The sequence below is a fragment of the Vidua chalybeata genome, chromosome 3 (assembly GCF_026979565.1).
Source record: "Vidua chalybeata isolate OUT-0048 chromosome 3, bVidCha1 merged haplotype, whole genome shotgun sequence".
Taxonomy (NCBI): domain Eukaryota; kingdom Metazoa; phylum Chordata; class Aves; order Passeriformes; family Viduidae; genus Vidua; species Vidua chalybeata.
Window position 1 is genome coordinate 21751081 of NC_071532.1, and position 16882 is coordinate 21767962.

Below are 16882 nucleotides of genomic sequence, written 5' to 3' on the forward strand. Positions count from 1 at the left end.
ATGTTATTCTAGCTTTTATACATTTAAAATAAATATGAATTTAAACATAAGAGCATATTGTTTCTTTGACAGCACCAAAGCAAAAACAGACCAGGCCAACTTTTACACTTAACAGGGTGAAGTGAAAAATAAATAAGTTTGAACATAAGCAACTTCTTAGCTACAAAAATGTAAGTATTTATTTGGAACAATCAAAGAATCCCAGCCCATACACAAAGTTTCAGTTACACAGGACCACAAGGACTTCATTGATTCACCTTTTGAGTTTTGAAATATCTATGCTGGGCAAAGTTATCAGTTTCTGTATTCAGGGGACAAACAGAAGCAGAGATTTCAACCTCCCTTCTCCATTGCCCACAGCAAACCAGTGTCTAGCATAAGCCAAACAGGCATACTCACATTCTGCTTTCAGAGGTGGTCTCAGTTTTGAGCTGCTCATTCAGGAGGCACTTCAGTCCCCATCCAAAGTCCAGACTGGCGACAGCTGAATTCACTGCACTGATGTACCTGTGAACCTGTGTAACAGATACCAAGTGGAGTATATAGAAGTTATAGCACTGAAAACTATTTGGATGTACTTGAACAAGCACCAATGGGATCTGCTGCACCACTCAGACACACAAGTGTGTGGGGTTGGATGAGACCCTCCCAAAGGTACTGAAGGAGCTGGTGGATGTGCTCCCCAAGCCATTTACCAGCAATCCTGGCTAACTGAGGAGGTCCCAGTTTCCTGAAGTTGGCAAATATGACTAAGCCGTTTGCCAAGAAGGGCTGAAGGAGGCTCCAGGGAACTACAGGCGTGTCAGTCTGACCTCAGTGCCAGGGAAACCATGAAGCAGATCAGCTGGGTTGCCATTAATGGCACATGCAGGACAACCAGGAGATCAGGCCCAGACAGCATGGACTGATGAAAGGCAGGTCCTGCTTGGCCAACCTGATCTCCATCTATGATGAATGACTCACTTAGCAGATGAAGAGAAGACAGTGGATGCACTTACCCAGGACTTTAGTAAAGCCTTTGGCATAATTTCCCACAGGACTCTCCTGGAGAAACCAGCTGCTCATGCCTTGGATGGGTGCACTGTTCACTGGGTAAAACCTGGCTGGGTGGCTGGGCCCAGACTGGTGGTGACTGGAGTCACATCCAGCTGGTGGCCCAGTAAGGAATACTGGGGATGTTCCTCAGAGCTCTGTGTTGGAGGCCAGCCCTGTTTAATGTTAATGATCATTTTATCAGTGATCTGGATGAGGGGAGTGAATCCTCAAATGCTTTGTCCATTTCTGGGCCCCTCATTATAGGGAGGACATTGAAGGGTTGGAGAGAGTCCAGAGAAGGGCCATGGAGCTGAGGAAGGGTCTAGAGCACAAATTCTGTGAGGAGCAGCTGAGGGAGCTGGAGGTGTTTAGCCTGAAGAAAAGAAGGCTCAGGGAGACCTTTTCACTCTCTACAACTGCCTGAAAGGAGCTTGTAGCCAGGTGGGGATCAGTCTCTTCTCCCAGGTAACAAGTAATAGGACAGAGGAAATGGCCTCAAGTTGCACCACAGGAGGTTTAGACTGTATATTAGGAATTTTTTTTTCACAGAAAAGGTTGTAAAGCACTGGAACAGGCTGCCTGGGGAAGTGGTTGAGCCACTATCCCTGGAGTTATCTAAAAGACGTAGATACGGTACTTGGCGACATGGTTTAGTGGTGGCTTGCAGTGCTGGGTTAACACTTGGACTCAATAATTATAAAGGTCTTTTCAAACCTAAGTGATTCTATGATTTACTGCAGGTTCTCTGAATGCTCCCCTTTCAAATACTGGTGTTTTCAAATGCACAGAAGTTCCCAATCCCTAATTAAGCATCAATCACATTATACATGCTATTGTTTGTAACTCAATTTCATGCTTATTACTCTGAGATCATAAAAGTTACTGTCATCTCAAATATTGTAGTTTAAACATATTTTCAATACATTTGGTCCCTCTGTATATGTACAAGAGTATTTCAATACAAATAAGGATTTGGGATTCTCTCTCTCTCCCCTGCTTTAAGATAATTGATATCTAAGTTATCCAGTGCACCTACTGAGCTGTCTCAAATTCTTGCACACAGGCTTGAGTACTTTGCAGTCAAAATGTATTATTAGTTCAAGTCCCATAATACTTCTCAGCTCCAAATGATGAAAAAGCCAGATTAATACCTGAATGATACTTTCATTATGACACCTTATTTTGGTAAGGTATCTTTCCCCAGTCCTTTTATTTCACATACTCAAACTTCTCTGGAAAGTGATACTGTATTGGAGGAAAGTTTCTTGAATTCTCATTCAACATCAGCATGTTGTTCACCTGGGACATATTAAGCAAGGTGGTTTAAAAAGTCCTTAAAGAATTGAAAAAGCAGTAGAGTTTACCTCCTGGCAAGCCACTGTAATCCAAGCACTTTTCAATTTTATGTTGTTTTGCTTAATACTTCCTGAATTACTTCTTTTAAGTTTCTTTGTGTGAAGGTTATGCTACACAAAAGAAGGTGAGAGTAAGTTATTAATCTGTCATTTATGTTACAAGACTCATAATGCCTGTCTTTGTGAGGATTATACTCTTTCAGTGCTATGCCAAATAAAACACCTCCATGTAATGGAACTACCTACTGCTCCAAGTATTCAAACCAGTGTCAGTGTAACACAGCCCTCTCTATTTCTGCCTCATTTTGTAGTGCAATACTGCTGTGAAGTCTTAAAAGCTGACATATTATACTCCCCAAATGTAAATAAAGCTCCTCTAATAAGAAAGGCTCAAAGAGATTATGCTACACCACTACAGAAGCTGTACTTCAGGAGCTCAAAACAAAAGGAACCAACAAAAGGAGAGAAGGCCTGCTACAAGCAGTTTTATGATGTGACTGTCGTGAGTTCAAGTTCCATCAGATTGAAAAGAGCATTTTTTAGGGAAAAGGTTTGATGTTCAGCCACGGCATATTAGGCCACTTGGAAAATTTTGGGACAATACTATAATATATTATAAAAGAGATATTTAAAACATAATTTTAAAAGTAGAGATGTAAAAAAATATAAAAACAGACTATTTTTGTAAGAAAAAGTGAAGGAGAGTATCTAATTTTGTACTGCAGGATGGCTCCAACAGATCTCTCCTCTCAAAGAAGTGCTAATCCTGCTTTTCTGTGCTGTCAAATCTTTTCAGGACTGAGTTCACATGCCTGCAGTTGCTGATTTCTGTTCATTTTTACCTGGACTATAAGAACTTCAATAGGTTCTGCATTTGCACATAAACATCTCTCCTCAAAAGCAGATTTTGGGCCAAACGCTTTGGAATTTTTACGAGAGCCAATAACTCAGCAGTTGTGATACCTCTCTTTCTTATACTAATACAGCTCAAATAACTCCAATTAACTTACTTCTGATTTATACCACTAAAACAAGAGGTGAATTATTGCTCCAGCATACAACACACTGAAGGGGCTTTTATTACCAAATGGAGAACTTTACCAGTGAGGGAATGGGAGAAGAGGAGGCTGATGCAGCTGCTGCCCCTCTGCTCCCCACCATGCTGCAGGTACCTGGCAGCTCCTGTCAGCTCCTGAATGCTGCCACCACAGCCAGGTGGTGACCTGCTCTGAGGGTTGAGTGAGAGCAGACAACCAGAGGTGCCACCTTGTCAGACAAGCTGTCCTCCTAACCTGTCCTTCACTTGTCCTGAAAATGACTTCAAATATGCGTAAACTCAGTAATAATTTCAGTACATCATCAATCTTACAATTTAAACTACGACATTTCCAATTACTGAATAATATTGTAAAAATATTATTGTATGCAGAAGACATGGCTTAGGTCAAATTTTTAAGGGCCTGCCATTACTGAGTGTGTATTTTAGTCACACTGTTTCCAAAGATCAGGGCACTGAAATAAAGACAGCATTACTAACTAGTCAGCCATGAATGATCTGCTCCTTTCCTAAGCCACAGAGAAACATTTCTAGAATTGCCATTAAGATTAATCTACAGACAATTTTGGTTAAGGCTTTACAAGGTTTTAAGAAAGTTTGTTTAGGCCTCAAAGCAAAGCCATCCATCTGCTCTAAAGACTCGCTGCTGGAAGGGTTCAACTTTGAACAGTGCCACCATTGTGGCCAGCCCCCAGCAAGAGAGCAAGTGCTATCCTGCTGCTTTTAAGAAGACAGATGGGCATCAGTTTTAAATTAACAGCTTGGGAACTAGACTCAACATACATTTCTAACTAACAGAATTTAAACAAAAGCAACAAACAGCCGCTCCTCTGGAATATGTCTATCCATTTGCAGATGAAGTGACATTGACCAAAACTTAAAATAACGGAATCCAAACTCAAGGTGGACATACTACCTTTAATACATTTCAGGTGTACCAAAATACTCCAAATTACGTGCCTCCAGGAAACACCTGACTCCATGCAACTTTCTGAAGTGGTGATCTTAGGAAAAACTCTTGGAATACAGGTTGCCAAGTAAAGGGAAACAGCAAAGTCAAGAGTCCTTGGTTTCAGACTACTTAGTATTCAGACAGTACTACCTAAAAGTGGCAGCCTAAGCTGTGCATGATCTATGTCACAGGCTCTGCAGACCTCAGAGACCTTTTTCTGGTAAAGTGAGTGAAAAAATAGTCAAAGGATAACACAGTTAAAGTGAGGATAGCTCTGCAATGGTGACACCAGATCCAAATTCATGAGTCTGCAGAGATCTGTTATGAACTTGGAGAAGCTCTCTCCTTTCTTCCAGACTGTAACTTCACCAGGCTGAGCTTTTTATTGCAAAGGCAAGCCTTTTTTTGCACTGTGGGAATATGCAACGCTTAGTAGAATGGTGTCCCAGCTCACCATCATAAATCAAATGCTGCATGTAGAGGCACTTCAGATGTTATTGGCAGAAGTAAAATTTAATACACCTTGCCAGCATGTGGAAAAAATTTAAGGTCCAATTCAATGAAGTCAGTGTGATTCTGGCCTGAATCATCCATCTGCTACCTGTATTAAGTAGTATAACATTCTTTGTATAAATAAAATATGTTCAATTTTTATCACATTTGACATTTCTTACAGTGCTAAAATTTTTGTCATTTGTCAACCTATATTTTTAGAGCTCTCTTGGACTGACTGCCAGGACTCCATCTGGCAATATGAGGGGTATTCCTAATTCAAGCAATTCTCCCATATCAGTTCAAAAAAGATCAAATTAAAGTGATTATGGGTGATTATAAAAAGATGAATTTTAATTTTCTTTAAAAACACACACAATGAAACAGTAATTTAAAACTTCTTCTCTATCAGCTACCTACCCACCCCCCAATCTTTTGTATGAGGTAGCTGCATTTCCAGTGATTATATATTGAGATGGGTTTAGTATTTTAAAGAACTTACTGTAAATTTTAAAATATTTTTTGTTAAACTGATCAACATATTACCCACACTACAAATGTGATTATGACCTGAAAAACACAGATCCTAAGGACAATACAGATAACTAAGGTATCTATTATGTTAAATAGGTATTTTATCCCCTGGGTGAAGTGACTTTGAGTGAGTTGGTCTCAGATACAAGCCCCTCTCTCAGGAAGATTCTGGCTTGTAGTCTTTATTCCTGAAGAAAGCATACCAGCAACTTAAAAGCCAGAAAGAGACCATTGTCTTCTCACATGAAGTTTCCTTCCTTCCTTGAATAATCAAAGAGATGTCACTTTAAAGACTCTCTTGTAACATGTACAAGTTACTGTCAAGTCTTTACTAGACTTTGGTAAGGCAGAAAGCTCACCTGTCATGTCATGTCTCAACATGTGTCACCACTGGCAGAGCAATTCCCAAACATCCCAGCATGGATTATCCATAGAAATAAAAATCTGCATCTTCTAAATCCAGGAGCACGTTACTTCCCAGAGGAAGCACAAGCCAGTGGCAGGGCCCTCAGCCCACCTGGGCAGCCTACAGGAGAAACACCTCACTGAGTCAATCTGTGTGGTGTGCACACATCCACATCCCCCATGCAACCCCAAAGCAAGGCAGGACCTCAGTGAGAGCAAATTAGCTAATGGAAATTCCAGTGTTTTAAGCTAATCATCTTCCCTTGGGACTTGGCCATCACTGGCAAGCCTTCGAAAGATGTCTCAGCAGGATGTAATGGTTCTTGTTGAAATTTCCTGGAGTGGAACAGAGTTCCACCTATCCTCACTTGCTCCCAGTAGCCTGTAAAAACTTAATTATTAGCATTTATTTATTTCTCTCCTGGATTTTCTGGGGATAGAGTAATGCATACCCTCATCTGTCACTGGAACCAATTCCTATTCTCTTCCACTCTCCAGGAGTTGCACTGTCTTGGGTTTTAGAGTCTACACCTGAATTGACACAGATACAGCACACACACACATGGTGCTACATCCATAACTATCAAACTTATCTAAGCCACTGATTGCTCCATGTCCAGCTAACCGATGTGGAAAAGATAAAGCAGTCTGCAGGGAGGAAATGGAAAAGACACAAAAGGCAGATACAGCAGTGATCCTGCTCACTAGCCAAGCACATTAGTTCATCTTAATCTTTCCTAAGAGCACATTAAACCACAACTCCTTATCTGCCCCATTTTTCTCACTGTATCAGCCTTTAAGAACATATAACTCATTATGGAAACATAACAATAATCTCTATCACTTACATCACCGTTACAAAACCAGTTATCAATACAAGCAAACGAAGGTGGTTTCCTTACCCAGAATGCAGGATGGAAAACTGGTTTAGGGAAAAATCATCATTGTTGAGCTCATCAGCTGGCAAAATTCTCTGTTCTGTAGATGCATTGGCTGGGCACCTCCCCAAAGGCCCATGTCTCAAAGCTGTGAATGACAGCTCATGTGACAGGCACTGTGGTAAGCATTACATGCTGCTTTGACAAGGTCTGACAAGCTACGCTCAAGCAGATGTGTGGGCAGAAAAAAAGCTGGACAACAGTAACAGTCCAATTTATTTCTTATTCCCTTAAATTTCTTTAGATTGCTAGCACTGCAAGTGTTAGCTTTTAATTAATGGTGTCTGTAGTGCACAGAAAAGCCTTGAATTGCTCTTGTTACAAACGAAAGAATCAGGCTTTAAACTAATTGAAAAGTTCCAAGGTAACTAAAACCAAGTCTTATTTTATAACTAAGAAAGAATGATACTCTTCTCAAGCCGTGTAAGACTAATTTAGGTTTTTCTGTAGATTTCAACCTCTTCAGTCACTGGGACATATATAAGCACTAACATCACTACTCCCAGAGAAACCAAAGTGATTTGTTGCATGATGTGAACCTTCTGCATGCCTCCAACATGAACACTAGGACAGAATATCCAAGCTTTTCCTCCAGTGATTCATTACACACCAAGAACCCGATATCACATCAGCCTATGAAATCTATCTTCAGTGTCTCATAAATCAATATCATCAGCATAACCAAGCAATGAAATGAAGAGAGATTTGTCATTAAAGTACACAGAAATTATGACACACTACACAGTTCCAGCTCTCAATCACTTTCCTGGAGTGATACGACCAGCAAGTATTCCCATGATTACCCACAGCTATCATGTGACTAAACTGTGACTGTACTTACACAGATACAACATCTGAAATCCAACATCTTGGTTATATGGTTGAGTTCAGTATTTGTAACTTCCATCTGGGAACTTCTCCAGATAGAACATTCAGAACACAATATTTTAATTTATGTTTCTGAGTCTTTTGAGTTGATTTAATCTGATACTGCTGGCAGTAAGTCTAGAACCTGTGCATTAACTACGCTTTTCTCCACGGTAGATTAACTCTGTGGGAAAAAGTTCAGTATTGCAAGGCACTTCATGTCCAATTTTACAAGTCCTGATTTTACATATATCTGTCAGTTCCATAAACTGTATTTTTGTTGTCATCACTGAGAAGTCAATAATGTTCACTGACTATTGTTTCCACCTGTATTCTCTGGTATGTAATGGTAAAGTCTATACAGTAACTGCCAGAAAGGCAGTTTAAAATGTTTTGCTGCACTATATATACAGAAATGCAACACAGACACTGCAAATGCTGTAGACCTCCAGGAGCTTTTCTTTAGATTTTGTTAGGATGAATAGTTTAAAATATTCCCCAAACAGGCTACCCTGCAGAGCTGGGCTGTCAAACAATCCTGAAAGAACACAGTTACACTCCTGCTGTTGTTTCAAAGTGTGCAGAAGCCTGCCAAGGTAGCATGAGAATAAAAGTAAATGATGTACTCAGGAAATGTGGCAATCTCAGTCTGCCCCAAATGTTATCGATCTCACAAGCCCTGGCCTCAGAACAGGGAGAGTTTCTTTGTAATGCTTTATTTCTTGAGATGGTTTATAAGGAGAAATTAAACACCAATTTCTTATTCCCTTAAATTTCTTTATATTGCTAGCACTGCAAGTGTTAGCTTATAACAAAGCTGGAACAAAATCTAAATGAAGCATAATCCACCTTATGAGTTATAGCAAAAAAACATTCTGGACAACATCAGGTTTTACTACATGTAATGGTTTTATGAAATGTATAAATGTTATTGTTCTATAAAATACATTTTTCATTCCAAAAGGCAAATTATAATTCATATTTATTCAGGACTTTCCTTTCTAGTGCTTTAAACTTACTTTTAAAAGAAAGACGCAGGATTGCCAAATTAAAGATTTATTATAGTGTTTTTATTAACAAACTTTCATTGGAAAGTTCTGGGCGCATTAACATAGGAGGCACATTGGCTTCGATGTTTGGCATTTGACAGTCAACAGAATTGCACTTCACTGCGATTGCCTTGCCACAACAGTGTGAACTTTCATGGCAACCCTCAGAGCGAGCCTCTCTCCCTGACCTGGTCAGCAGGTGTTTTTTATTGTTTTGGTCAGCCTTCAAAACTCGGTCATTCTGCAAAGAACGCTGATCTATCTTGCTCTCAGCTTTCTTTTTCTGCTTTGACAGAGAGGCTTTCTTGCTTTCCACCCCATTTGCTTCTGTACCACCCTTTTCATCACACTTGTCTGTCTGCTGACAGAATCCCTTTTGGTTATTAGAGATGCTCTTCTCACATTCAGAGCAACGCACTATTAGAGGTGCTGCGTTTCGGCAGAGGAACTGTGAGGAGCTCATCACCTTTGGAACAGTTCTTACGTTTTCCTCTGGGTTTTGATGAGTATGTGTATCTGTCCTGTTTATCCTTTGATGTGCCTGGAACTGTTGCACAGACTGCAGGAAAAAATTTTTAGGCAGAGAATTTTGTGTCATCGTTCTTTTGAGCCTTCCTTGAAGGCAGCTGCAATGGAGGACATGCTGGACTGGATGCACATAACCCTCAGCAGCTTGCTGTAAAGCATTTATAGGAGCTACAGAGCTTTGGATCTGCACGGTTCCTGGGGAGGGAGAACACTGGTAACAGAAGGTGTCACTTAACTGCTGACAGGAGTGTGGACTCCACTTCACTGCCACCTGCTTATATGCATCAGGACAGCTACACTGCCTGTTCTGAGAGAAAATCGGGCATATGGTGTGTTGGTCAATAGATGTCTGCAGTACAGCTGAATTAGCAACGTTTTTGATGCCTTTACTCACTTCACTATTATAGGCTGGATGCATAGGCACACATGAGTTTTGGGGCCTGCTGCTGAAGAGCTCTGAGCAGATATGAGTTTCTTCATATGCCACTTTCTCCGCAGGGTTACAGATTCCGGTTTGTGATGCCAGAGGTTCAAGTTCATAGTGCTCATGCTCCATTTCTGGTTTTTGACTTCTGGAGTCCAGCTGGTACTTGCTAACAGGATGTGATTTGTTTTGACTTCTGCCCCCTTGGGCTCCTGAGAAGGCCTGAGAGAAGGCATTACACCGCAGTTTTTTTGGTAGTGGGATCTGGCCACAAGTACCCTGGGGCCCAAGGCATCGGCACATGCACTGGAAGAAGAACGTTGCGAAAGCCCAACTAATGCACATTATAAGCATCATGAAAGTGCCAAGCTGAGTGTATGCCAACACTGTTGAGGGCATCATCATTGCCCCAGCTACAAATGTAGTCAAGGCAGCCATTGCAATAGCAGAACCCATACGGCTTAAAGAAAAAATGACCTTCCCCTCTCGGTCAGGGTCAGGAGCTAAACGGTAAGCCACTCCATAATGAACAGCAAAGTCCACTGACAAGCCAACAGCCACTGAGATTGTGACAGATTCCAACACATTCAGCTCCCACCCAAGAAGAACCAGAGAACCTACAGTGACAAAAATAGTTCCAGCTATTGAAACTATTGCATAAAGGCTTATGATTATGTTCCAGGTTGTAAGAAGCATAACACTAAATGCAACAGCAACTGAAAGGCCCATGGCAATCAGAGTACCATCAGAAAGACTGTCCTGAAGGTCATAAAATTCAAGGTTACTCACAAACCAACCATTGCTAAGACCTTCAGGAGCAGAACTAAGCTCACTTGAAATCCATGAGTCTACCTCTTTGTAGAACTGATGCATTTTCTCATAAGCCAGTGTGAAGAGGTAGGTGCTTTGGAACTCCAACACCACTGCCCTGATGGTATCATTAAGGTCAAAGCGAGGCCCTGGCGTTTTGCTATCTAAATGGTACCCTGTGCTTCTTTCTAGCTCCATTATAGCTCTCTTGATACATAATTCAAAAACTTCTTGTTTGTATGGAAAGCTCCAGTGGCTGCAGCAGGGGTAAAGAGATGGCTCATCACAGTCTTGATTTTCCATCCACTGCTTAAATGTTTCAATGAAGCAGCTTGTGAAGTCTTGTTCTTCTGTCTGATAAAAAAAGGTTTGATTTCTTAACTTCTGACAGAAACGTAAAATCCAAACCTGCGAAGCTGGGCTAGCGATATTAAAACTAGTATCTAGCTGCAGCTCTCCTTTGCTTTTAGGGTTTAAAGGGTCACCATTATCCTCAGGTGTGACACCCCAGATTACTGTAATTGGCATGTGGAGCTCTTCTCCGTGGTGGACACGTTCAAACATAAAAAGCTTTTTGTATTCTGCATCGTATCGTTCAAATGGGTGAGAAGACCTAAATACCTGAAACTCGGAGAGCTCCAACGATGGCAGCTTCATCTTTGGATTTACACACACAATATATGCTCCACCAATTGTTAAGGCAAGGAACCAGAAAAGCCAAATATACCGAAATTTGATAACAATGCATGGCAAAACTTTCTCAAAAAATATCCTGGATGCTTCTGAGACTGCAAAAATAACCTTGTGGAACATTTGGCACAACACTGTCCAGCAGTTTTTGTTGTTGTATACCCTCTGCTGAGGTTTCTTAAAGCAACTGAAAATATTGAGAAGATATCGTTCATGTAATACAACTACAGCTGGCAGCCATGTAACCATCAAAACATAATTCACCAGAATGGCAGTGCCAGCATAAACACCAAAACACCTGATTGCTGTGATATTGCTGACATAATTAGCATAGAAGGCAGCAGCGGTTGTAAAACTCGTGACAAACATGGAAAGAGCAGCATGTTGCAATGTGATGCTCACTGTCTCAGAGGTTCCAGCATGAGGTTTATCAAACTTTGTGTAGTTCCAAACATCACATAAGACAAAAGCATCATCTGCTCCAATCCCAACAAGGATAATCAATGCTGTGAGATTCATGAATGGAAAGAACTCAAAATTAAATACTACCCGATAGAGAAAATAAGAAATAATCAAGGAACTAATTATTGCAAACATAGTCATCAGCGTGATAAACATGGACTTGGTGTACACACACATAACTAACAGGACAATTACAATGGCTATGGCAGGATACACAGTATCCATCAACAGATAATCTTGAAACAACCTATGTTTTATTCCAAACTCAATCCCTGTGACGGTTGTTACACCATCAGAAGCATTCCAGTTTTCAAAGTTATCTAGGTAAATACTCATCATGCTTTCCCCTTTCTCGGTGGGAGAGAAGAGCATGCTGTATTTTAAAGCTGGTAAGACATAGTCAGCTGTCTTTGGGCTTAGGAAATCCTTGTCCACTAGGTAGTGAAGGATCTGGTAAACAGCATTGTACTTGGTACATTTGCGAGGCACGTTTGTACACTTGAGTTGGTCCTTCCTTTTGGCATTCATGTCCCAGCAGTCCGGCCCCAGGGTCCCGTTGTAGTAATATTTGGCACAAGTGCGAAGCAGCTTTAGGGTGTGAGAGACGTCCCGTTCGACAATTTTCTGACACGATGACCTGTTGTTCAGAATAGCAATATAGTTGCCCAGTGTCCAGCTGGGGCAGCACGAAGCAGCAGTGGCTCTCTGGCACAGATCACCAAACTGGGAATGGGATCTGATCTGTATAAAGACAGACAGGGAGACAAACCCAATTTAAAGTAACAGTCCGAAACATTCAGTAACCAAAAAAACAATCCTTGAAATCATGAAAATTCAGTTTACGGTCCTTTGGCATTAACGTATTAAATTCTTATTTCCACACACACTGCTTTTGATCAATATCCTCTTACATGCAGCAGACTAAACCAGCCAGTATACACACTTGTCACAGTGGCACAGAATTGGCAAAAGTGTTTAGAGTATTATTTGAAGATCCACTGAGGATCTTCCAGTCTGAGGACTGTTAACTCTCTTCTATTATCTCATGATATACTCCTGAGAATAAACAATCTGCCATACACCAGTGACGTATCACTCTACTTGGAATCATATCCTGAACTTCCTCGGAGAGGTAAGGATTTATAATCCTGAAAGAAAGGATGTGACAGCTTTACCATAAATTCCATCACCTGATCTCTCTTCTACAACCCTGATTTTATGAGTCTCTTTTAGCTCTTGTACAGCTGGCAGGCACTGTCCCCAAACAGCTCTGCTTGCCACCCAGGCACTGTATGTCCCTAAGTCATGCAGGGTTTCCAAAGCACAAGATAATTCCACTGTCACGAAGCACCCCAAAATAACAAGTCATGCCTCTGAACACTGCATCCGCGGTGCACAGCACATTCTGGTTAAAGTTCTCCTGAACTAAATGAGCCTTAATCCCTTATGGGGATATTTTTCTTTCACTTCCAGAATACTCCAGATTTAGTTGAAGACAGTAAGAGCACAACTTAGCTAAATCACCTCAAGACACTTCTACGCAAACTGGAAGTAACTATAAACCAGAAGTGAAACTCTTAAGTAACAAGGTTAGATCAGTGAAATTTTCTCAAGTTGAGAAGACTCAATTTTTGGAGAGCACGAGGAATAAAAGTCTCCAAAAACAGAACTTCTGTTAATATGTGACAAAGTAGAATTAGTCCTTCAAATAGTTAAGATACATGTAAAAGTTATGTTTTGATCAAGTTACACAGAATATTACACATATTAATGCAGTCACATAAATAAAGCCATGTGCTTCCGATTTTATAGGAATGCACCCTGAAACAGTTGTCCATGTATGCTTTAAATTTAAGTGATCTGAACGAAACCACTTAGCCTCTTTTTTCTTTTTTTCTTCAGTAAAATTGCACAGGCTTATTATTAGCACTCCTTCATACTGCAGACCAAAAAATACACGTGGGGATTCTCTCAGCAGTTATAAAAGCTTGAATATGGACCAAATTTTGTCAATCAGTTTCTGAACAATAACAAACTGGCATTCCACAAAAACAGGATAATTCACATTTGATTGTTTCCAGATAAAAACACTCACACATGCAAACTCAGGAAAAACTGAACAACCTACTAAATAAAAGGAAGCACTGGAATAGCATATCTGTGTTTTTCATGGCACATCTCCAGGTTAGTCTTATGAGGATATAATAGGCAAACTGGGAGGATAGGATTGTATTGTCTTCTGTATGTATTCAGGTTCAAGATGGGACAATGAGGTTTATATACTGTTCTTCTACACTTGCTGTAGGCCATAAACATTCACTGGCAAAGTAACTGCTGCCAAAGATAAAGTAACATGAGCTGGAAGCTGGAAATTAGAAAGTAAAATACAAAACTTAGCTCTTGGTAGCTCATTAAAATACTACGTAAAATGTTAATAGATTGCAGCATTGGGCTTTGTTGGTGATCCAAAGGAACCGGAAAGGTCATTCTGGTGTTTCCAGACCTGGTCTGCCACTGGCACCACTTCAATTTATTTTGGAACAAAGTAAGGAAACAAAACCATGCAACCTGCATGCATCTGTGGGCAGATCTGCCCAAATGGCTCTCTGCAATGACAGAGAATCACAAATCGACTGCTTTGGGGAAGCACTCTGAAGACATAATATACAGTCATTAAAGTTTATAAAATAACTGTTTACAGTTTATGGAGAAAACATTCTGCAATTAACAGGTGAAAAAAAAAAACCTCTTCTTATCCAAGTAGTAAAAAAATTAGAACACCTCCTGTAACTATTTTGTATATAAAGTTTCCAAGAAGATTATAGGACTTGCATATGCTGAACAGCTGCAGGGTAGAGCCCCTAAGTGTCAGTAAAACCTATGGTTAAAGTAGTTACAAGCAGATGGGAATACAATTAATACATAGAGGATATGCTGTTAGTTCCACACTAAAGCCAATACTAGTTGGTGCTGATATCCTGCTTATCATCAGAAAAATACATAAATTCTAAGGTTGGCATTTCCAGCAAGCAGAGCCTGATTTTCCTGTCTTTGAATACAGAAAGCTTTTCCACTTAATTCAACAGAACTGTGGCCCTAAACAAGTATGAGCTCAAAAGCAAAAATAACTACAGCCAGAAAAGAGTCTGTAAGACCAGAAGGTCACCGAAGTAATAGATTTTTTGTTATGGCTGCAGTACAAGTCAGCATCCTCAGCCTCCCTAGGGACTGGCTGCTAGCAGAACTTAGCATTTAAAAGTGGGACACAGCACAGCACTTTGTGAGTTTGTGAGTTCTAAGAAGTGTTAGAAGTACTTAAAAATTGCCAGGAAGTGTTAATATAATTAAAAATGTTATTTGTAAGTAATGAGCATTTAAAAAGAAAGTATGAAAAAAACATCATCCCTTTCTGAGCCTTGAGTATCTAATGTTTTAAAATAAATTTATATGCACAGACAGGCAAAAATACCAAAACCTAACCATATTCATTTGTCTTCTATAATAACTAGCTAAAAATCAATGCTGCTACCATGGTGCACTGCTGTTCTGCTCAGCTGAGGTGTTTAATTACTTTATTCCTAAGTAATTTACAAAGAAAGATCTGCAAGACCATTATTTACAACAATATTCTTTATAAATATCTACATAGGTGTGGGTGTAGATGATGCAGCAAACATTTCATTTTCTGAAGTGCTCTTATTTCAAAGGAAGAGCTGATTTTATGGGCCTTGTTTGTTGTAGTAAAATAATTTAATCCTTCTCTCAGAAAGTATAGCAGTATTTGACATAATACATTATTATCAAGGTGAGCAGATGGAGAGGAACAAAAGAAAAAATTCTCAGGAGTAATGCAATCATTAGAGATATACTCTTCAGAGGCAATTCTGTTAAACAGAATGATGTTTTTTAATTCAGACTGCATTGCTTTGCAATGATCTGCACTACCTGGGATTGACCTGCATCAGCTGCCTGTGTGACTACACTTCTACAATAAATGCACAGATGAGCATCTCCTCCCTCAGTCTCCATTTCTACCCTTGTTAAAGGTTATTCTCCCCTGGATCTCCTGACTGAACTGGTGATATGATGACTCCCTAGTTCAGCTCATTCAAAACTGAGCCGGGCTGCTTTAGATCCTGTACTCTGCTCACCTGGCTCGTTCTGATTGCAAGAGATAAGGGATAAAACCACATGAGCCATCCTGTCAGTGCAATCATCTCTGATGGGGAAATAAGGAACATTTAACAAGCATGTGAGGACAAAACTCACTTCCAACAAGGGAGCCAACCAGGACAAAATGCCAAGGGAGATTCATTATACAATGTTCCACTACAGCTCAACATTTTAAGCCAACAGACAATGGCTGTTGTAGAGAAAACAGTCTGGGAATTTGCTAAATTAATGCAGTTGTCTAATAGGCAATGATCAATCTAATAACGAAAATATTTCTCATTAAATAAATGAGAAATATGAATTAAGTTGCCTGTGATTATTTTTGTTTTGGAGAAGAGCAAAATGGAAATAATTTGTTCACTATTAACAGATGAAAAACATATTGCTTCATTTCCATGCAAAGTCATCAGTATGTGAACCAAAAGTTCATGAGAGGTTCAAAGAAGCTCAGTCTAGCAAGTGACAAGCGTATATTTTACAGATAAAGTTTAAATGAAAATTAGTATCTCTAGCTATTTGACTTAAGTTCCTTTGCTGTCCATTTGCCATCCTATTCTAAACTAACACAAGAAAAATTAATTGGAGTGATCCACTGAGTGTCAGAGAAAACTGCATATACTGTGAGATTATAGTTATTTCACCTGGAGGTGAAAATACAAGAAAAATCAATTATTTGCTGGGACCCAAGAACAAAATTCCATAGAATAATATTCTGTGAGGAAACACACAGTAAAAGTTAAGACAGTCCTTTCCTGAAGCAACTCTCTTCTACCCCATTCTGGATGCTATTAGTAGAAAACTCAAAGAAATTCCCCAATATATAACCTGATTGAAAGTTGTTTTTTAACTGCATGTACATGCTGACTGACCATTTGACAGGAGCTGTACCACATAAAGTCCTCTCATATGCTACTGGATGGCAGTGGGCAGCAAAACAAAATTTCAAATGTATGCTCTGTATTTGCAAGTGAGACAAATGCCAAACTGACTTACCCTCAAGTTGTCTACATTGCACATTGACTTAATTGCATTCAAATTCCATAAATTCTCTCCTTCTGTTGATGTAAACACCACTCGTGAATAGCGATCACCTGAAATTACAGAAGGGAGT

The 16882-nt window shown here is 39.9% G+C and overlaps 1 protein-coding gene across 2 annotated transcripts in view; it reads right to left on the reverse strand.

Annotated features, from left to right (window-relative positions):
- Positions 1-8393: 8393 nt before the first annotated feature.
- Positions 8394-16882, reverse strand: part of DISP1 (dispatched RND transporter family member 1) — an 85858-nt gene continuing 77369 nt past the window's right edge. For both annotated transcript variants that reach the window (XM_053938847.1, XM_053938848.1), the window contains exons 7-8: positions 16765-16862; positions 8394-12339 (exon numbers count right to left, since the gene is read on the reverse strand). In XM_053938847.1, the coding sequence (XP_053794822.1) occupies positions 8695-12339; positions 16765-16862 (3743 nt within the window). In that variant the 3' untranslated portion in view covers positions 8394-8694. The remainder of the gene's footprint in view (positions 12340-16764; positions 16863-16882) is intronic.